Source organism: Numida meleagris, chromosome Z (assembly GCF_002078875.1).
Source record: "Numida meleagris isolate 19003 breed g44 Domestic line chromosome Z, NumMel1.0, whole genome shotgun sequence".
NCBI classification, from domain to species: Eukaryota; Metazoa; Chordata; class Aves; order Galliformes; family Numididae; genus Numida; species Numida meleagris.
In genome coordinates, this window is record NC_034438.1 from 72,647,088 (window position 1) to 72,669,993 (window position 22,906).

The 22,906-nt window shown below is 46.3% G+C and overlaps 1 protein-coding gene and 1 long non-coding RNA gene across 4 annotated transcripts in view; one reads left to right on the forward strand and one right to left on the reverse strand.

Moving 5' to 3' along the window:
* Window positions 1–21,305, reverse strand: part of TRIM36 (tripartite motif containing 36) — a 28,347-nt gene extending 7,042 nt beyond the window's left edge. The window contains exons 1-4 of one of the 3 annotated variants that reach the window (XM_021381136.1): window positions 20,991–21,305; window positions 13,238–13,472; window positions 5,017–5,360; window positions 1,197–1,343 (exon numbers count right to left, since the gene is read on the reverse strand). In XM_021381136.1, coding sequence (XP_021236811.1) covers window positions 1,197–1,343; window positions 5,017–5,360; window positions 13,238–13,472; window positions 20,991–21,290 — 1,026 coding nt within the window. In that variant the 5' untranslated portion in view covers window positions 21,291–21,305. Of the gene's footprint in view, window positions 1–1,196; window positions 1,344–5,016; window positions 5,361–13,237; window positions 13,473–14,268; window positions 14,417–20,990 lie in introns of those variants that run through there. The other 2 variants (XM_021381135.1, XM_021381134.1) reach the window with 2 other exon arrangements.
* LOC110389994 lies at window positions 14,524–18,187 on the forward strand. The gene is made up of 3 exons (XR_002433490.1): window positions 14,524–14,911; window positions 15,009–15,196; window positions 15,356–18,187. It is a non-coding gene; the product is annotated as an uncharacterized LOC110389994 (long non-coding RNA).

The following is a 22,906-nucleotide window of genomic DNA, read 5'->3' on the forward strand; positions in this document are numbered from 1 at the left end:
CTGAGGGTGCCCTCAGTGCACTTATCCAGACCATCAATAAATACGCTAAGCAGGACCGGCCCCGGTACCGACCCCTGGGGAACATCAGTCATGAATGGTTGCCAGCTGGATTTAACACCATCACCCTCTGGGCCTGGCCATCCAGCCAGCTCCTTACCCAGCAAAGAGTGTACCTGTCTAAGCCACTGGCTGCCAGCTCCCCCAGGGGAATACTGTGGCAGACAGTGTCGAAGGCTTTGTAAGTCAACACTGTAGAGAACTTCTGAGTGTCCCAAAAAGACCACTCTGACAGATTCTTTTGAGCAAGCAACATGTAGCAACCTAAGAAGGCTCGTTCCTTCCCAGAGAAGTCATATTCTCTTTAGCTGAGGAACCAGAGGCTTAAGAACATTATTACAACTTATTAGAATGAATTAATAACTGGCAAGTCTTTTCTGTAAGATTTGCTAGAGAAACGAGTGATTTGAAGCACAGCTTATGAGTCTCTCTGTACTTCCCTATATTCAAGAGTTAACATCAGTACAGGAACAACCCTGCAAATAAGCAGGGAGGCCAAAGAGCAGGAAGGAAAAATGCTCGTCTCATTTTTTTTGCCCCTTTTCTCTCTTTTTTTTTTCCCCATTTCCCCCCCCCTCCCCTTTTTTTCTTTGTGGGTAAGAGCTAGAGAAGAAGAAAAGGGAAAAGCAGCAATCATTCTCCATTCTCCAGTAACAAAACAATGTTTGCAAGCCTTCTTTACTGTACTGTGCTTAGGAAATTAACAGCTACACTGCCTCAGAAAAATGCAAGGTCACGTGAGACACTTCAGTTTGAAATTTTGTTGATGTGCCTTTAAAGTGTCAGTTCATCCAAGGCACAAGGGAACCAACCTGAAAACATTCAGAGGTACACGTTGACTGCCAAGTATTAACGGCTTAAACTTTCTTCAAGGGTCAGTATTGCTGCATAGATGGATAAATTAAGGTGGAAGCACTTTTAAGTGGTTATGTTTCAAACATCATAGAAAACAATTATTTTCTCAGATGTGCTAAGTCACATTAATATGTGCACTAACAGATGTTGCACAACAGCATGCCTCATGACCAATGTCCTCCAAGGACATGTGCAAGCTTCCTGCCAGAGAGAGTTTGCCCTTACAGCACAAGCTCAGTGTTCTTTCTCTTCTTAATTTCAGGTCAAACAACATTTACTTTTACCTTCAGAGTTTTATAGGCGGTGCTCATCGTTGTTACCCTGTGGTTTGCATGAGATCCACCCAGTTTACAAAGATGACAGACAGGCCTCCTGCAGATCTCACAGTACATATTCACTCTTTCCATTTCATGTTCAGGGCACATGAGAATCTGAAAAAGAGAGCGAAGAATGAAAGAGTATTCCCAAAAACAAACCATTAAAACAAACAGCCATCCCAAGGCAGCATCTGATTCCTACAGTGGACTTTTGTTATATTCAACTTACCTGCCACATTTTTATATTTGTCCACAATTTTATGTCTATGTACACATCAGGTAGCCTCCATACTGCAGTTAATCATCTTGCTAATCCCTGAAGTTGTTTGCATGCTGTAAGATACCTCTAGCCATGTTCAGAGTTGTAAATGCAATAGATTCAACACACCCCACCCTCTCAAATTCTACTGGCTCCAGGTCAGCATCTCAGTTCTCGCTCAAAAGAGCTATGATTTGTTTATTCAAGCAAGAGCTGGCATAATACAGTAATGTTTTAAATCTAAGCTAGGCTCAGAATGGCTAAATAGCTGTTGCTCTACCACCAGTCATAGTCTGTTCAAAGATAAAAGGTTCTGTTTCATTCATTTTTTCCCATCTGATTCCAATTACAAGTTGTTCACGCTGAGTGCTAATTCAAGCGTCAGCTTCAATATTCTGAAAAGTCTGGTGCTCACTAACAATCATCTTTCAAAAACTGATCATATATGTTGGAATAACTCCTAAATGAGGGAGAAAAATGTGCAACTCAACTCCAAGTCTAAACAACAGATATACACACCAAAAAAGGGGGTGGGGAGAAAACCAGAAGAGCCAAAAAGAAAAAAAAAAAAAAATCCAGCAGCGTAAATACGGACATACTACATGAAAACTGCAGACCATCCCTGAAATCAGCTCTCAAGCCCATATTTCATCTTTGGCTATGCTGAGAAGGCAAAAGACACTAGTCTCACTAGCACCTTTGTATGTAATATTATCATGAAGCAGAACACATGATAAGCTATCCAACTGTCACTGTCTAGTTAATTAAAAAAAAAAAAAAAAGGAAGAAGAAGAAACTTTCAGCAAAATCCACTGTGGAAACAGGCATCTCCAATGAACTGCAATCACATCTTAGCCCATGGAAGTCATTCTTCCACAGCACTGTCTAGCCACGCTGAACAGAAACCAAATATTTTTATTTACCTCTTGTGTAAACCGAGTGTACAGCCTGCAAACTACAGACAGAAAAAGCAGATTATCTTGTCTAGCTCTCTCAAAATTCAAGAACAATCAGTCTACTGTGTTCTTCTCACATCCCCACCACACGTGTTACGAAGTGCTCTGCAGTCTAGTTTTAAATTAATGCTATGACCAACAACATTGTTCAGGAGACTAACAAATACTCTTTCATTAAGTTCTGGTCTTAACAACGTACCATAATTAAAAATGCACTTTTCTTTCCTCATACTAAACTCAGTCCTCAAAAAAGTAATGACCAATTTACTACTGATAACACTTAAAACCTTCCCTCATGGTATATCCCTTCTGCAAAAGGGACAGAAGCAACATGCTAGAAACTGGCTCATAGTAGGGCTACTTTTAACCAAGTTTTCTCCCACACCCTGGCTCAAAATACACACATGGAGCTACTCATCATGATACCACCTGCATGGGATCAAAACCTAGAACATGTAAGCACTTCTAGAGCGCTTCACCAAGTGCTAGCCTAGAGCATTGCTGCCACTAGGAAATTCACAAAAGTCAGCCCAGAGCACTCTTATGTCACTAAACACAGGCATGCAGCAAATGCTGGGACAATAAGACTTATTGTGGTCTTTTGCTAGAGAGAGAGCAGTTGCGACAATTCCTCCTGCTGTGTAACTTGAATTTAATTAGGTACATCTGTGTCCTGCATCACGCTTAGGAGGAGAAACAAAAGTAACAGCAGTTTGCAGGCGCTGTGTTTTGTCTGAACATAGCAGTAGTGTGTGAAGTAGAAAAGTTGCAATTGCTTTCTTGTCTTTTGCTATTGAGAAAGATTAGAAGGGTGAACCTAATACCAGCAGAGACCTGAGCTCTCACCTCCAGCTATCAGTCAATGCAAGGAGGAATAAGACAAAAAAGATGCTTTGTGTCGGATTAAGTTCAGGCTCAAAACATTCAAAGGGAACTAGCTTCAAGTTTGTAGGGTTTTGTTTGCTTGTTTTCTGTTGGTTTATTTTTTGTTGTTTACCATACACAGGCATCCTGCTTGACATGACACTGAGAATCACAGCCTATTCCAAATTGTAAGGAACCCACAAAGATCAGCGAGACCAACTCCCACCTCCACACAGGATCACATAAAATTCAAGCCCTGTATCTGAGAGATTTGCTCAAAATGCTCCTTGAACTCTGGCAGCTTGGCGCCTTGCCCACTGCCCTGGGGAGCCTGTTCCATGTCCACCTCCCCCTGGTGAAGAGCCTTTTCCTAACACCCAGCCTGACCCTCCCCTGATGCAGCTCCAAGCTGTTCCCTTGGTTTCTGCTGCTGTCACCAGAGAGCACAGATCAGTACCTGCTCACATTCAACTTACCATCAGCCAGAACCTCCAGATCCCTTGCTGTGGGGCTGCTCTCCAGCCTCTAGTCTGTACACAGAACTAGGGTTATCCTGTTCCACATGCAGAATCCAACACTTGCTCTTGTTACATTTCATGCAGTTGGTGATTGCCCAGACCTCCAGTTTGCCACGATCTCTCTGCAAGGCTTCTGCAAGGCCCTCGAGTCAACATCTCCTCCTAATTTACTGTTGTTCATAAACATAGCATCTTCAAGTCTCATACCAGTGTGAAAACAGTGAAGACAACCAGCCCTAAAATGGAGCCCTGTATGCCCCCACTAGTGACTGGCCTCGAGCCTAATATAACCTCCTTTACCAACCCTTTGAGCCTAAACAGTCAGCCAATTACTCACCGAAGGTATTTTGCACTTTTTTGGACATTTTTGTCCAGAAGGACACTGTGAGAAACAGTAACAAGTTTTGGCTGAAAGTAAAAAACATTACATCATCTGACTTGATTAGGTAGGTAACCTTGTCACAAAAGGTGGTTAAGTCTGTTAAACAGGACTTCCTCCTGAACCTGTGCTGGACCTGACCAGTGACTGCACTGCCTTTCAAGTGTTTTTCAATAAACCAAAAATATTATCATATATAATATATCATATTATCAGAGGATGGATCAGGTTGGAAGGGACCTTTAAGATCAGCTAGTTCCAACCCCCCTGCTACGGACAGGGCTGCCATTCACTGGATCAGGCTGCCCAGGGCCCAATCCAGCTCAGCCTCGAACATCTCCAGAAATGGGGCATCCATAACTTCTCTGGGCAAATGCCTCACCACCCTCTGAGTAAAGAACCTCTTAACATCTAATCAACCACAGTTCTTCAACTCAGTGCTCTGGGACCCACCAGCAGTGTTGGTTGAAGAAGAAGGCGAAGAAGGCAAAGGAGGCATTAAATGTCTCCGTTTTATTGATGTTCCTATTTGTGAGGTGAACAACCTCATCAAGTAAAGGCCCACTGCTATCTCTGGTCCTCTTTTTCCTGTTAACATACTTTAAAAAGCCATTTTTGTTGTCCCTGACAGTACTGGCAAGTTTCAACTTCATTTGAGGTTCGGCCACACAAATCTATTCCCTTCAACAGCAAGCAACATCTAAGTAGATCTTCCACAGTGGTCCTAAAAATCAACCGCCACAGCACAAATATGTCTGAAGCTATATCTGAATACAGCAACCAAAATTCCCTGGGATCCAAGGGTACTTACTTTGAGTTTGATGTTGGTCGTTGGCCCAACATATTCATGCTGAGCTTTTATTGTTCCCCAGGGGTGGTGTATCTTGAAACATTCGTTGCAATAGCTTGCACTGCAGTCCATGCAGCTCTTCGTGGATTCTTGAGGTGGAGGTTTGCAGAAGTCACACATAATAGCTATGGCTGCCCTGGCTGCCTGTCTGTGTCGTTCCACAATTGTTTCCAAAGTAAAATTTCGAAATAAGCCATTGACACCACGTTCTCCAAGATCAATATCATGCAGGCAGCCAGGACAAGGAAACATAGTTGTTCTAGGAGTCAGAGAATTGCGTTTTCTGCCTGTGTAGACAGCAAATCCTGATTAGAAGGAGCATAAACAGAAGAGTTTCAGGTCATAAAGAGAGAAGCGCAAGAATTTATGAACCAATTCCAAATTATCATGGGACATCATCCAAACCAATACAATACTAATTTATAAACACTCTGCCAAGCCAAAGAGAATAGATTTGCCATGACAAGGTACTGTAATGTTTGAGACCAGAGAACATTACAAACTATTCTGAAGCTTAATTCTGTCAGGATGAATTTAACTGTTCCAATTCTACCTTCTGCTTCCTGCAGCTTTGCTTCTTGCAACAACTTTGCCAACAATACTGTTTTTCCTCAGAGCAAGTCCTGCACTGCCAGGAACAAGTAAAAACAATTTCTCTACTGCTCAGAGCTCCTCAGCATCCCTGCATGAGGCATGGGAGGCAGGCCGCCTCAGCTTGTGGCCACCTACTTCAGTGAGACTGAGGATTCACACAGGAACAAATGTATACCTTCCTAAGCCTAATAAAATCCTATGTCAGTTGCACGCCATGGGGAACTTAAAAAAAGCACTGCCTTAAAAGGTGATGCAGTAGTTCGTGGTCTAGTTGGGGGTGCATTCATACATTGCCTTTTGAAACTCTACACATGTATCTCTTAGAAACCAGCCAGCATTAGGCTAACTGGCTGTTTAATGAGAGACTAACAGCTTTGCAACATATTCCAATAAAAGATAGTTATTCCCAGTGAGAACAGCTCTTCCCAGTTCTGAGCTCCCTGAAGTTCTCTTTGGCTGAGTCAAGCTTATCTGGCTTACCCCAAGAGAAGCCATAAGAAGAGGAAAACAAGAGAACTAGATAATTCCACTATGAACTATCAACAAAACAGTTAGTCAAAATATGCAGAGGCTGACATAGCTTTTCTCTAGCTGAATGGCCTTGATAAAGGAAGAACGCTTAGAAACCCCAAACATAAAGGGTCTTACTATGATGATCAAGTTTGAGATCCAAGTTTGAGTTTCCTCCACTCCTACACACATTATGTCTAGCTCATTTTATTTTAAAGGGGGACTGTAGACAAGCTCCAAATAGCTACACACAGTTTTCTCCTCCTCTCTAAAATAAAGAAATTGAAGGCTCAAATAAAACTGCAAGCTAAAAGAGCCTCTGGAGTTTGTGCCAAACATGGCTCACGCAGACCCGAAAGCTAAGCACAGCACAGTGTTCTTAAAGCTACCAAGCAGCAGGGCATCCCTATCTCACTCCTGAACTACGAGGAGGAACAATGATGAAAAAGCAGCCATTTATATATGTCTACAGCAGGCTAAGCCAGCACTTAGGCCTAATGCATATTCCCTCTACAAAGAAAAATAAAACATCCTCTGCAGCTAGACCGTGGTTTTAAAATCCCTTTGAGAGGATTTCATTCTACTGTAGCTAACATCTTCACAACGGGAGGTATAACTTAAACCTGAGTTCTGAGTCCTGAAATAAATGAATTCTCCAGAAAGAGAAGTTTGTTCTTACGTGTATTTAGTCATTTTCTTCCTTTCAAAAGTACTGATGTTTCACTTATTTTTGAGCAATCCTTTTACACTAGCAAGAAGCGCTTGGCTTGCACTGCTCTTCTGTGGCTGCTTCACCCAACACTTCACAACTCCCCATCATGCCTCCTCTCTCAAAAAAAACACCAAATCAACAACTCTAGCAGAAGAAGGTGGTTGCTTCACAAACCTCTGAAATGTGCCAAATGATAGTCATGTATGATCATCAGCTAAGAAGCCAAAACCAGAACGATAAGTAAGTTTGTGCAAGCTGGCAGCCTCAGTCTCCCAGTCTCAGCTGGTCTCATGCCCTCCTGTGCATTCTGGGTCACAGTACAGCTGACTCAAGTCACCATACACAACTTTCTGGCTAAAGGAAGCAGAGGTTTGGTGTGGATTTTTTGTGTGTGTGTGTATGTGTGTGTGTGTGAGGTTTGGGGTTTTTTGTTGTTGTTGTTTTGTTTTGTTTTTTTGGTTGGTTAGTTTGTTTCTTTGTTTTTAAGATTTTAAATTTTCCTAGTGCATACATGAAGCAAATTAATTACCCAAACTGCGTGTCCTGCAATATCTGTAACTTGGCATACACAGCAACACACACATGCAAGGCACAGGAACAGCAGCGAGACACAAACTTTATCTCTGATGTAAGCTCCAAGCTTACAACATTGTGCACAGAAGCAGAGAGACACCTTCCACACAGACACCTGCAATGGCCTAAAAGAAAAGATGGTTTTGCATACAGTGCCATGCAGTCAACAGCTACAGAAAGGGATTTGGAGTATTTATTAAAACTAAGAAAATAATGACACAGTGTTGTATGTACGCCTACAAGTAATTCACTACAGCAGAGAGCAAGCAATGACAAAACATGGAACACAAAAAAAAAGACAACGTGGTGCAGTGGTCAAGTTTAAAAATACAATCCGAAATTCTTATCCAGGAGCATGCTTTTGAAGTCTGGCCGAAGCAGCTCACGTGTGGGACTGGTAACACAGAGGTGAGCTCTGCTGCAGTTCAATTGAGGCCTTTCATTCTGCCCATCGTGGGACAAAATCAGACTGTCATCACAAGCCATGCATGGCTGTGACTGGTGACACTGCTAACAGAAAGCCATCCAGCATCAGGCAAGCCCTGCGTATCTTAAGATGTCTCATCCCTTTTCCCTGACAGTACTCTATGAGCCTGGTCTGTTTTTTCCCGTTTTTACATGTGGAAGAGTACATTCTCAGCAGCTGTGCATGCTGCGGCACATCAATAGTTTGAGGAAGGAAACATTTTCTTTTTGCCTCTCTTAAAATAGTGTTAATATACTAATATGCATCAAGAACTATCTTAATTTCTGCTTATAAGGTTTATACGCTTGCATTTTAAAAAGAAAGCACTCATGAAGTGATAAATTACTTGGAGCACTGTCATTCCTAGCTGTCGTGCAGTTTGCTCAGTATATATTCTATATATATTCTGTGAAATATTAAGAATCATCTCAAGAAATAAATAAGACCACTTCACTAGGTAATGACTAACTTTACCAGTAAGTAAAGAATAGGCATAGCACGTGCTCATACTCAGTCTCCAAAATCACAAATATCAGAACAGAGCCTGTGATGACTCAAGTCAAAGAGCAACCTTAAGTATGTCTTATAAAGACACTGCTCAGACTTCTCTTCCCAAGAAGAGATGCCTGCTCTTCAAGTGTAGTAGAGCCCAACCTACATCTGTGGGTTTCCAAAGGGATAAGAGATCTTGAAGATAAAGTTTTTTTTTCCAAGTAAACAGTATCACCAGCATTCTGTGATTATGGAAGACAAGAAAATTAAACGTGTGAGTTAAAAAAAAAAAGAAAAAGAAAATAAATGTTTTAAAAGTCAACTGGATTCTCCTAAAAGTCTTGAAAAATGTAAATGTCTATTACCACCCTCAAACTCAGCTTTTGGATGGATGCTTAGGAAGAAAAAGCTGAGAGAAGTATGTGGCTGCAAAACATCGTTTTCAGATACTTTAATCTTACCCAAATGAAGGGTGTTTTCTGCAAAAAGAGCAGATAAGGACAGCTTTCTGAGAACTCTAGTGGAGTCCTACGCTATTTCTTTGTTTTATGACATCTTCAGTCTTTACCCGATGCAAACGAATGCCTGCACTCTACTAACTGCTGCGTTCATTGTACTGAGTGTGAAATCCAGACTTATGTTCACTTCAGCTCATTCCTTTCTTGAAAGGAGTGTTATTTTTAATGATTGCTCACGTGCCCGTCAATACTACGGCAACATTTTATATTATTTTATCTTGACGGAGCATCGCACAAAAAAAGAAACATCTACAACAGTGAGCCCAAGCAGTGACTGAGATGCTCAGACTAGCCCAGTGTCAGAAATCAGATTTATTCCAAACAAAGGGACGCTGGCTATCCCTTCAACCTGCCTGTGTCACTAAGCACACCAAACGTTAGAACTAGAATGATAGTTTTCAGTTTTTAGTTTTCCTCATACATTCATGCCTCGTACTAAATTGCCAGACCCAGAAACACCTACTCGATTAACAAGGTGCGAATTTCAGTCTGCTTCTTTGCCAGACATAATTAAGAGGGCTCGGAGAAAATGAAGAACTGTACTACCTTCTATTTAAAAGTGACAGGAAACCATGACCTGTAATTGTTAAAAAAGATCAGTGTAATAATTACTCTTCACTTCTACTAAGAAAGAAGTTTTACTAAAACTTGAGTATGTAAACTGAAAATTAAAAAAGCTTGAGTACAGACTGTTGGTTTTTTTGTTTTGTTTTAAGGGAAGAGAGAATTTACATTGTTTGCACCAATCGAGTACGTCTATCACTGCACAGGCACAAAAAAATAACTCTAACCTTTAACTGAATGCCAGTCCAGTTGACCTTTAAGTCAGAATGAAAAGCTTTCTTAAGTTCTTTGCTGTACCTTTGCTTGCTGCAAAAGCCACTTTGTGGACTTGACCACTGACAAAAATCTATACGCTAACCAGCAATATTTGAGATCTGAAGACCTCGCTATCTAGAGCCAAAACAAGATGTGAAGCATCTCTACCTCTCCAACCAAAAGACCTCCTCTGTGAGGCTGCAAACAATGAACAGAAAGTTGTTTAGAAACCAAAAAATGAGATATACCATTGGTTTACAATGGTTCAAATGAAGCTGTTGTCTCTCCTGGATCTGCTAAAATACTGCAGGAGTGAAACGAAAGAATGTTTAATTTCCTAGCACAAGATGACAGAACAGTAGTATTTAAGCAGAAAAAAAACAGGGAGAAAAAGATATTTTAAATATTCAAGTTCTGTATCATCCAGCAATGCTACACAGACGGCAACATAACCACACTACATGCTTTCTTCTAGTTACACCAAGATATTAATTACACTAACATTACATAATACACATTAGAAATAACAAATAGCTTTATTTCCGTTCAATACTCAACAATTTATGCAAAAAATACTTTATAAAATATAATTAAGATTTTTTTAAAAAACATTATGTTCGATTTTAACAAGAACATGCACTCCCAATTCAACGGAAAAGTAAAGAGTTCTATTGGTTCTGGCCTTTTTATGTTGAGAAAAATTGCATTTGTAAATGCAAGCTGTGTATGCACAACGAATAAAGAATTCAGACCCATTCCTTCTGGCATCTCAAGCATTTAAATGCCCGAATCATTGCAAGCACGGGGCACTCCTTGTGAAGACAGTAAGGATTCCTTAAGAGAAAAAAAAATAAAGAAAAACTAAAACACAGCAGGAGGAAGATGTCCTATATTTAAGTCGCTCCAAAAGTAATGCCTCCTATTTATTTCCACAGAAACTGCGGAGATGCACAGAGCACGGTAACGCTACATGATGGAGCACCTTCTCTGCTACAAAACACAGTTTTTCAACATAGTCATCACTATTAGCTATGCATTTTCATCAGCAGTGAACAAGAGCCCGCATGCCGCGTGCATAAAAACCTGCACCAGCGGAGGTGATCACAGCTGCTGTGATGGAGTTGTTGCTAGGAAAATGTTGCCCATGCAGTTAAACTTTCACTGTTTGGTCTCCATTAACATTCAGCAAGCATCCCTGAATGCCAGTGGGAGCCCTTTTTTTCCACATGGAGGAATTCGATTACAGAGCTTTGCTTCCTAAGCATTTCCATGTCAGACTTCCCCTCTGCTGCCACCTGTCACACAAAGTGTGACAGAATACGGGTGGGAAGGCTCAGCCCCTCCTGCCATACCACCACCATCCGCCTCTGATGCTGCAGGCCAACACAATAAAATAGGAGGCACTGCTTTCGGAGCACCCCTCCTAAGTTTTCACATATAATGATTTGACATTGACACACCCTGCACACACCTACAGGAAATTCTCATGTTTCTTTCTTAGGTAAATGAAGCTTCACTTAGGATGTTATCTTGTGTCTTTTCGCTCTTGTTAAGCTGTTTTATTACAAATCCCACTGAAGGCCACAGAAAAAAATTAAGCCAGGGGATGCCCTGCACAGTTCCTTCAGCTGCAGGACAGCGGTGATGCACGCTGGCTGAACACGAGCAGGACCAAACTTCCGAAAGTAAAATGCTCACAGCTCAGGGAGCAACCGTAACACCTGCAACATCAGAAGCAAAGAAAGCAAAGACAGCGTAACCCGAACATTCAAATGTGTTCTTTAAAGCTCCCATTTCCATATGATTTTCATTTTGCAAATCTGAAATGTCTGGGAGGATAATTTCCCTACGATGTGCCTCTGCCCAACGCTCGTTAGGGGGAATGGAGGGAAGCCTTCCAGGCTTCAGCACTCTCCTGCAGTTCGTGGAAAGGGTACGAAGACATTAGCAAAGCATTCATCTCCCTCAGCTCACCAGTCAGATCAGGAGATAACATGTATGACACCCTACCTGTCTGCTGGAAGGTTGGCAGACTACTGTGAAGATGACAACGCCTGCAATAAGCTGATGGCATAGATCTCGAGGGGGCAGGAACACCAAAAATGGGTCTTCCCTGTCCTGCTGTGAGCGGTGTTAACAAAGCAGTAACTCTAAACCCTGCGAAAAACACAGCCAGCTACTACTGCAGAACTGGGAGCTGAGCTCCAGAAACCCTCGTTATCAAGTCTCTCAAATTCTCCTCCTCTCCAAAGCAGTCACGCAGGGGGATGTGACAGCACTTGGTTTCTTACAGTCATCCAGTGCTAGCTCCTCAGGGCAGCCTCTGCCTCCTCCATGCAGGGTGGACTGTGCTATGCACTGAGATGGACCGCGTCACATTAGGGCCTTATTTCTACTGGCAATGGAGAGCAAGATGAAGGTGGGTTTACAGGACGGAGAGCGTGTCTGCCTCGCACAGGCTGCTGACTGTGTACAGAGCTCAGTCACCTCAATGCTGTCCACACCACATCCTGGAGCGGGGCTGGAACGAAGACAACCAGCAGTGTGATTTCTTCAAGCGACAGTCTGCCAACCTGTGGCAAGCACAGCATTTACTTATCAAACTTATTTCAGGGAATAGCTGAGGAAATCAAAGCGCCACGTAGGTGAAGGCAGCGATATTTGAACTTTGAAAGCTGTGAAGGGGACAACTGTGAGCATGAAATGCAAATACAGATTTAGGGTGTGTCTTGCACATGACTCTTCTACAGCACTGTGGAATGTGGTTTTATAGTGGGCAATTTTTCCAGCATGAAGACTAAAAGCTGAGACGAGGTTTCTTTTAAGATGCGTGGCGTGCATAAAATACTTCCATTGTATCTGTGTAAAATCTGATCACCTCATCCCTGAATTACAGAGACAGCTGAGTACAGTCAGAGTAAGAAGCAGTTTAACACGATACCACAAAGTGTTACGAGTCCTCAAGCAAAGCGCACCTTAAAGCCTTGAACAAATCACACTGGAAGAGACTGCTAGCACATTTTCCTAATAGACACATCCTCCAGTTCTTCAGCCACCTAATAGTCACCACCCATGGAAAACAATTTGCCGCAGACATCATGAAGCGGGTAGGACAACGCTATCGTTTGTGAAGTCTGCAAGGACTCAGAAGGAATTCCAAACTACGGGATTTGGGCTGGTTGACATCTGGGAGTTCAGCAAAACCGCTGACATCTACATCTCGGCCCTCAGCAGCATTTGAAATAAACGAGCAATGGCTACAAGCATCCACAGGATGCCAGGAAGACAAAAGCACTCTGCGTGAAATCCGCTGTCTTTAACATTAAAATCTTCCCACTGCTCTTACCACAGAACGAATGAGATCTTAGCGCTACCCCTAAGTCATCCCATCAACCACATCAGGAGAACTGAGAAGACATTTCACCCGCGCAGGCACCATTCAGCTCAAGTCGGCCTAACACATAAAATTACAAAAACACGCAAAGCTCCGACACGTACCTGACCTACTAATTCTGTCGATCTTGTCCATGCTAGCAGAAGAGATTCGGAACCGCGGGCTGCTCTGATTTGAGGATTCGGAACCTGCATCAGCAAGCGAGTCTTCAACTGTGAACAGTATCTCTTTCACACACTTGTGACACAAGTTGTGCTGGCAAGGAAGGATCAGCGGGTGGGTGAACAACTCCTTGCATGCTGGGCAGATGAGCTCTCTTTCAATACTTTTAGTAGCAACCTTAATGACAGAAAGAGGAGAAAACCAAGCATCAGTGCAGAGAGCACAAGCTGTGAGACGCTGCATGTTGTCCCGACCTATGCCACCAAACCCCAGCTCTGCAGAATGATTTAGCTCCGTTTCAGCTGTCTCGAGGCGTTGCTCTGGTTAACACTGCAAACAAATCTTTATTAACATTTATGAGAGCGCTCCTTGCAACCAAAAAGCACACGGCTACTACGCAAACTTGGTTCATCTTTAGGTTATGTCTGCATTGCAGGGAAGGAAAGAAGACGTGTAGGATTAATTGCACCCAGGGATGGAGCGGAACGAAGGCAACCGCGCTTCTTAACAATAGCAACCCATACACTGAAGTCAGCCTGCTTGCTTTTCAAGAAGGGAAAAACATTAAAAAAGAAGAAGCGTCCAGTGGGCTAGACAGCCGGCTTCCTCGCCGCCTAACTCGCCCGCGGGCACCGGGGCTGCCGCGGTTTGGCGAGGGGAGCAGCCTGAGCCGAACGCGTTCGTCCGCACAAAGCGCCCGGTGGGGACCGTGCGGGCGGCAGCGCTGCCCCGGCGTGCGTGCCCAGCGCCCGGCGGGAGGCGAGCTGAGCCCAGCCACCCATCAGCAGCAGCACGGCGCTGCCCCACCGCCGTCCCGCTGTCGGATCGATTCGCAAGTAACCTCGGAACCATCAAAAAAGTCAAGGGAAAAAAAGAAAAAAAAAAAAAAAAAGACAGTAAAATACAAATATCCCAAGCGCGGCTCAGCCGACAGCCCCCGGACAAAAGCCGCCCCTCCGCGCCCCGCGCTCACCTCCGGCTCCAGCCTGTCGCCCTCCATGCCGGCCCCCGCGGAGTCGGCAGCGGCGGCGGAGATGGCAGGGAGAGGACGCTCCTCTCCGCGCCGCCGCGCCGGGCGGAGCCGCGGCAGCGCACAATGGCGGGCGGCGGGACGCGGTACCTGGCAGCCGCTGCGCGCCGCGGGGGGCGGCCACGCCCAGGGACTGCGGGGCAGCGGGCGGCCGGCAGGGGGCGCTGCGGAGCGCGGGCTGCGGCGGGGGCCGGCGGCGGCGGGTGACGCGCCCACCGAGACGGGGCCCGCGGGGAGCGCGCGGGGCGGCGGCTGGGCGGGAGGAAGCCGGGTGAGGACGTTCCTAGGAATCGCTCGTTATGCTCGGGGCGCGTCTGGTCGTGGCGGTAGTGCGGCTGACACGTGCCAGTAAGCAGCGTGGGGCGGGAAATCTCCTGGCTGTCACGGCACGCTGTAAAGGATGTCGTTGCTAACAAGCCCCTGCAGCAGCAGCGTGCCCGCTGCCAGCTCTGGGGCCCAGTGGGTGAATTTCTGCGCCGAGCCGTGCCGTAGGGCTGCCCGAGGCCGGGATCCCTGCGGGCCGGCACGCTGCTGCAGAGCTGCCACTGCGACTGACGGGACGTGTGGTTGACTGCTCCGTCCCTCGGTAGGTGTTGATGGCATTAACCTGCTGATGCGTCCGTTTGCTCTGGCTTCAGCGCACTTTAAAGCAGGATATTAATTGCTATCTCCTCCAAATTAAGATGGGACAGGGATGAGAAGGCTTTTGCAGCCTGGCAAGGGTCCAAGCTCCCCTCCTGCACTCGCCCCTTTTCGCCAGCCTCTTGATCCACCCTAGCCTCGAACTACTGCTCCCACCGTGCCAAAATCCACGTTAGCTCCAGATTACAGGGAGAACAGCACCGCTAGGGATCTCTGCTACACTGGAGAGGTAAGAGCAGCAGCCGTGGCCAGGAGGGCTTCCTGCTGGCCCCTCCTGTTGGCACCCGCAGGAGCTGGTGTGAGCAGTGTGGCCGCAGCAAGCCGTTCTCGGCTGTTTCCAGGTGCACAAATGCACCGGCTGAACACCTCTCCTGCTGATGTTTTACAGCAGCAAGCCCCTGGAAGGTGATGGGGTGGTTCAGCCGCCCCGCGCAGCCCACTCCTGCTTGGATCACGGCGTCACACCTGGCACCCATGAGGCCAGCACACCTCTGAAACCAGAGAGAGCAAGGGCTGTCACCATTTCCACTCCTCCCTGAGGTTGAATGGCACTCATTAATTCAAGCCGTAGTACAGAGCAGTCCCCTGAGTGCTCACCTGTATCAATTACCAGTGCAATTCAAAGAAGGATGAAGTACTGGTTTTCAATTAGCTGCAAGAATCCTACGCTACTGGAGTACTTGAGCGGTGACCAGGGTCTGTCTGGCACAGTGCTGCCCAGAGAGCTCAGGACATCCTGGAAACACCTCCACTGCCTTCAGCATCCACATTCGAGGCCACCATCAAGCCTGTAAATCCAAATTTTCCGAGACTGTTTTTTTCATGCTGCTTTTCCACCCGGGGCTCCTCTCCTGAGCTGCGTGCTGGCTGGCACCAGACCTGCACCAGAGCCAATGTATACATAGTGGGAATACAGGATGCCTGTGAGGTTTGTTCCTGACCTGTCAGACAGAGCAGGGATTGTCCTGGGGTCTGAGCCACCAGAAGGACACTTTTCCCTCTGTGCGATGGAAGTATGTTATGTTGGGATGGATGCGATGGGGTTTTAGCGCACATTCATCCATCTGTAAGCTGTCTGCAGTGGGATCGTCTCTTCTTTGCCCTGAGGAGCCCAAGCTTGAAGATCACTGTTTTCCCTAGGATTTTCTCAGTCACACAGGCTGAGCGACACACAGTTAGCTCAGCAATGAGACTGGACTTGATACTGCCTGAGAGAAATGCGTGTGCTTTGCCTTACAAAGGCAAGCTCACCTTTGTCGTCTTGATGATTGCCCTTTGGCTGTATCTCCCTGAACAGCCACAGTGTTTCAAAGTGAAAATAAGGATGGCTTGAGGATTTCTGGCCTTAAATGTAAAACTGTCAAGCCCTCGTGCTCTTGTTCGGGTTGTTTATCTGCCCTGCAGAGATGTGCTACAGGCCCACGATCTTCATGGTCCAGTGGGTTTCCTAATGAATCCCATAACCTGATCAGCTGGACAGAACGATTTTGGAAGGTCACATTGCTGTTGCACACAGAGTGCTCAGCCAATAAAGACTCTGCTCATCAAACTGCCACAGTGTTAAGGTAGTGCTCAGCTTTGGAAAGTATTTGCCTTTGGTCAGTGTATCTTTGCTTTTTCACCTTGTGCTGTGTGTACTGCATTCTGCTTCATGTCTAGGACACCTGGCAAGCAACAGCATCAGGGATAGAAGGAGCAGCTACAGGCAACAGTGCAGAGCAGACGCTGCTGTTCCCCTCCATCCTTTGTAATCACTTGCTGAACAAATGAAAGAATTATGAAAAGGCCTCCCAGAATTATATGGAATTCAGAAATACCCTACAGCTCTATGCGGAAGAGTATATATATATATATCTCCAAACAAATATTACTGTTTAGCAGAAATGAAATGTAATAGTTATTTTTAAAGGTATTTTAAAGTTAGAAGGTTTATGTATTTAAAAAGTTCGAATTACAGGAAGCTCATGCATGGACTCATTTTCTGACACCAGAGGAGACATGGTGTGAAAATTACGAGTAGTACCGACCTGGAACATGGCAGGCTGCTGTTCTGCCCTGCCGCTGTCCCTCCTTTCCTTCTGGTCCTGTCACTGTCACCAAGGAGAGCCCAGCTTTGCTTGTCCCCCGCCCTTGTCAGCTCCTCTAAGCGCTCCTGCTGATGTGGCACAGATAGGTCTGGAAACTCTTTCCTCATGCAGGCTGGCTGGCCTGGGTGAGTAACTCAAATTAAAAGCGGAGAAGATGGGCAAATTGGAATTTAATTCCTCTGATGTCAAACTCGGGCTCTTCTACAGTATCTGACTTAAGCTGTTGCCTGAAATTGAACTCCAATTACCTTTAAGACAAGTCTTTCTACCCAAGTCACCTTCTGCACGAGCACCCCTCTCAATAGACATAATCAGAGACACTTCCAGCTGCCTGGCAAAGTACAGTTACAGGAAAGAACTAGTCTCTCCTCACTCCTCTCAGAACCCAGACAAGCCCTTTCCTGCTCATAGGCAAGAAACTTGAAAAGCTTTCTCTTCTGGAGGACAAGGGGCATGGCTTGGATTCAGCCGTCAGGCAGCTCAAAGCAACCCCCCGTGTCTCAGCTTCTAGTGACCCCGGCAGTGCTGCCTGGCTGCAGATCCTCGTGTGGCTCGTGTAGGTACCACTGCCCAGTTCTAGCCCTTACCCTCACCTGGAGAAAGGAGAAATGCCAGCATGAGAGAGTTGTACATCAGTCGCTGTATAAAAGCAGGCAGAAGACAGGGGCAGAAATTGGTGTCATCTGCAGGGTAAGGGTGGAGAGCATGCGGAATTTCAAAGGCTCCTAAAATTATTTTCAGGAGGTTCTTGTGCCTGTGTCATGTGGATTTTGGGACTTGTTTCTAGTAGTGTCTGTTTTTCTAAATGCATTTTCTGGAGGAATATTATTTAAACTGTTCTTTATAAATCACAAACCACAATGAGAGTAGGAAGAGACGGCAGAGCAGAGTGAATGAATGAGAAAATTACAGAAGGGTAGGGATTTGATTAAAAAATGGAGTGTGCCAGGATCCACATTTCAACAAAATCAACAGCTGTTTCTCAGGGATCAATGCCAGAGTTGCTACCCGAGATCTGAAATTCACACTATTTATATCAGTTTATTGATTTCATTCTGCTTGCAGGACAAGTCTTGTTATCATCAATTACAGCATCAGACTTTTTTTTTTTTACAGATTTTTTTAAAGTTAAAACTACAGGAGAAGCAGATACATTCCAGTGAAGGAAACAGGAACAAAACAATTCCTAATGGATTGAGGATGAATAATTTTAGGTTTTTTTTTTTTTTTTTTTTTGTGCCCAACTACTGCAGAAAGAAACTTACAGATAGAGAGGAACAGAGAGAAAACAAGAAGCCTGATGTCTTTTCAGTAATATTCTGTCATTTTGAGTTGAATGTCCTTCCCTGTGATTTGAATTGGGATTTGTGAGACCAGAGAGGTCATACAGTCTCCCAGTGCCTCCGTGCTTCCGCTATAAAATGTTGATCTATCTCACATGGATATTTTGGAGTGCTCAGATGCTGTGATGTTTATTGACAGTTGCCCTGAGGGCCTTGAGTTTCTCACAGGCCATTGTGTGAGTGCGAGTATGTGGATTACGTGAGGACCGTCTTCTTGGGGTCAGGAGTGTCACATGCATCTTTGTGTTCCAGGTACAATGTGCGAGTTCTAAGTGTGAAACAGTCATGGGAAAATGATTAGTGCAACCCGTCAAAAAAGATAACGAGTTTGTGAAGCGACATTCCCCTGGGGAAACAGCGCTGTGCAATGATTTGCCCTGGTTTGGGGGCGGACAAGCTAAGTGGAAAAACAGCGTGACTGCCAGAAGAGATCACGTTCCCAGCCTCCAGGAGCTGACATATCCACACCCCTGGGGCATCACCACACACCGCGGAGTGTGGCTGCAAGGTGCTGCCAGCACATCCTCTTTCTCTAGCAGGAGCGCCTTGCTGTGTGAGAACGAGCTGTTTAGCAGTTAGTGCACGGCACATTAACCCTGTAAGGCTGTGTTTCAATGACTTTATTGATGTGAGAGGTTGGGAAAGGGAAAACTGGAGCAGTGCGATCTCTAAGCAATCATACCCTGCCCCTAGGCACATATGGTTTACCATGCAGAAGTGTCCTTTTGCTGGCATGATTTATGTCACCTGAGAAAGAGGCTTCGTTGTCCCAGCAGAGGATCTCCAAGCTCTTGGTAACATCAATAAACTACAGAGGATCCATTATCTAAAACCCGGCTCTGGAGATAACAACATGCAAAAGGAAATGCAGCAGGTGAGAGGCCTCTGTGCCGGCCCTCGCGGAGCCCCACGTGCAGCACCCGTCACTATGGGAAGTCTGCTAAGGCCAAGCAGCTGCTGCAACTCCTCTTTCCTTCACGTATGTGAAGAATCTCGGGGGATGAGGCTTGGCAGGGTGATGCTCTGTGTGTAAAGAGCAGGGCTGTTTTCAGTAAGCACACACGTTTCACTCCGACGTGCTAACTCAGCTGTCTATCGCAGCATATGCTCCTATGGAGGGAAGCCTGACTCAAGCTGCCAGCACGGGCTGCTCAGCTGCGAGAGACAGGCCTGGCGTGCTACTTCCTCACAGGGAAATTGGGGGAAAAAAGAGTTACTTGCCTGAAACCCTGTATGATTTCGTGCGTTGTTGCCCTGATTTCAGCTGGGACAGAACTGGTATCCTTCATAGCGTCTGATAATGATGCCACGTTTTGGTTTTAGGAGAGAACTAGTGCTGATAACACAACAAGGTTTTGGTTGTTACCGAGCAGTGCTGCACAGAAGCAAGGACGTTTCGGCTGCCCATACTGGCATGCCTTTAAGGGGGCTGGGAAGGCACAAGGAGCTGGAGGGGACAGAACCAGCACCGCTGCCCTCAATTGGCCGAAGAGATATTCCATACCAAATGTCACTGAGCAAAGATATTGCTGCCCAGGTGGAAAATATGGTGGTAGAAGTACATCACATAGATGCCTGTTTGCACCAGCACTGGGCCAGTGAAGAACATCAGAACAACGAGCATGCAAATCAGGCTGCTCGGGTGGAAATGGCTCAGGCAGATCTGGACTGGCCATGTAAGGGCTGTCACTTGTAAAGCAAATGAGACAGGAGCAAGGCCTGGCTGTCCAAACTGACCCTGGGGCCACGGGCTCAGCTGCTCTGAGGAAGGGAGAAGCAGAAATTTGTAGAGGAAACCCCTCTCTCACATAGCTCCAAGGGTGCACATGCAACACTGGGAAGAGGGGCAGGGAACCGGTGGTGGGCACAAAGAACTGCATGCAAAGACATCTTTGGAGGTGACCCAGACTGCCTCTGGGATGCGTTCAGAACAAACAGAGTCTTCCCAACAGCACCTGTGTTTATCACACATGTTTAAGTTTAAAAATGCAGCACCTACTTCATATTTTTTAAACCCATCGCAGCAGAATCTCTGAACGGAGCAGAGAAGTGCTCCCTCTTTTTTTTTTCTTTTTTCTTTTTTCTTTTTTTTTTTTTTACATGCAACAACAGATACAAGAAACTGGTTTTTTCCCCTGTTTTTGTAAGAAACACCCATACCAGTTTCCCTCAACATGTTTTCAAACTCCCAATCATTTCCTGCTGGTGACATTCTTCACTCCAGCACTGCCTACACTCCAACTATGGATGGCAGAGAAAGCACCCAGTACCATGCTGGCATGGTGGGGTCAGTGGCACCCACTGATTAGCATGGGGACAAACTCTCAGAGCAGAGGGCTCCCAAAATGCCTGGTGCTGACTCTACACCATTAGCTTTGCTGCAGTTCATCCGACAGCCTCACAAGAGTGCAGGGAGTGTTAAGTGAGCCGACAAAAGACAAGTACTCAAAAATAGAATGGAATGGCATGGAATGGAATGGAGTGGAATGGAATGGAGTGGAATGGAATGACAGAGGGAATGGGGAAAAGGCTGCAGTAAGAAGGAAATCCCCATGCACCAACCAACCCCTTCCCAGGGGGTCCCAGTCCATACCTTGCCCCACTCCAACAGCTCCACGAGGTACTCGAAGTGGCCACGTCCGGCCATCCCCAGCATGGCGCTGCTGTCTCCCGCACAGCCGTGGGTGCCTGGGATCGGCGGGGTCCCAGCAGGCGTTTCCAACACCCGCAGCCTGGGCTGGGCTGAGGATGGGCTTGGGGGGCAGCTGGGCACTGCTGTGGCAGCCGAGTGCCGTCGCACAGGTGGGCTCGGTGGTGCCTGCAGCCCACGGCTCGGGACCTGTGGTGGGCATGCCGCTGGGCAGAGGGAAGCGCATCCCGGAGCAGGGCGCATGACGAGGTGCACAGCGGTGCGCTTGTCCCGAGGCGGCACCCAGTCTGATGAAATTCCGGGTTTTGTTTGGATGAAAATGCATGTGAGCATACATTTGCACATGAGAACATCTGCTCATGAAACGCACGTAACTGCGTGTGCAGTCTCCCTGGCTGGCAGCGTGTCTTTGGGTAAGTCAGACTGGAAGAAAAATTCCTCCGTCTGTTTCTGCGTCCCAGGCTTGGTGGGCAAGGACCCTGTGGGATGGCTGGTGAACAGTGCTGGAGACATGGCAGATGTCGCACCCCTGCTCCACACCACCCTCCACTGCAGCTGCCTGCACAATGCCATTTCAGCGTGCCATGACTTGTTTCTTCCTCTTGCGGTCTCAGGTTGCCGCAGCAGCAGCTGCCTGAGGCCTGGTGGCAAAGGGCAGAGCACCCAGCCCGCTGCTCTCCAAGAATGAGCGGGTAAGGGGCATGCCGTGCTTCGCTTCTGATATCGGGTAGCCTGTGGAGCACATCACCCCTGGACAGTGAAAACATGACAAAGGGTGTTTTATAACGGTGTAGCATATCCCTTTGAGGCTGAATTTCCTGAGCTTATGGATATGGTAGTAACGCTACACCAGATTCTCTCTGCAGGTTGCTCACTGAAACAATATACCCTTTCTTTCTCAAGAAATGGGACTCATGAATAGCTAGCAGACCTTTCTGCTACTAGATACCGTAGAATTACATATATCAGATGGCTCATTAATCAAATAGGTTGTTATTGGGACAGAGGCAGGCTTTCAGCATTCCCGCATTGCTTTTCTGCAAACGGACTAGGAGTAAAGAGTCAGACGCTCAGGGGAACATCCCTCACTTCATAGCCCATGATTCATAGTTTAACTCCATGCAAGGTATCTTCTTGCTCTGATCTAATTCTAGCTCACTAAACAGCACCTGTGCAGGAAGCTTTGCCACTGTAATTTTGGTGGGTAGAAGTGTGGTCAGAGGCAGGGAGGCTTGCAAGGCCCACATCAGCTGTGGCCTGAGCAGCTGCTGTAGAATGGCTGTGCTGCAGTATTGATGTGAACTTCCTGATAATAACCAGAGCTCAGCAGCAAATACACCCAGATCATGCTGATAATAATGAGAGGCGGTGCAAAAAGCTGAGAAATTTACAGCCCCTCCTGCTCCACCGCTGCAGCCCTTCATGCACTGGAGCCTGCTTGGCCAGAGTGGGCTGAGCTCACTCTGCCTTTCACGCAAGCTGCAGCTTGCAGCCCATCATCATGCTTGAGGTAAGCAGCACCCAGTAGCACAGCAGGCCACCACGTGCTTCTGTCAGGCCATGAATCGCACCAGCACAGTGAGCTGCCTGCCCTGGGTGTCTGCTGCTCGCTCAAGGTGTTCTGCCATACCTGAGTGGTTTCTGTTTCTCTGCTACATGCTGTAGGTGATGGCCAGCCTGGGCTGAGCTGCAGGGGCTTTGGACAGAAATGGAGATTCCTGTTTTCCCTCCTTCCACCTGCCCATGCCTTGTTCCGACAGGCTGGCCAACGTCACAGCCACCACCGAGCTGTCCTTAGAACAGGAGGGTGCTGGACTCCTATCCAAGCTCTCTGTCCTTGCAGGGAGATGTAAATGCAA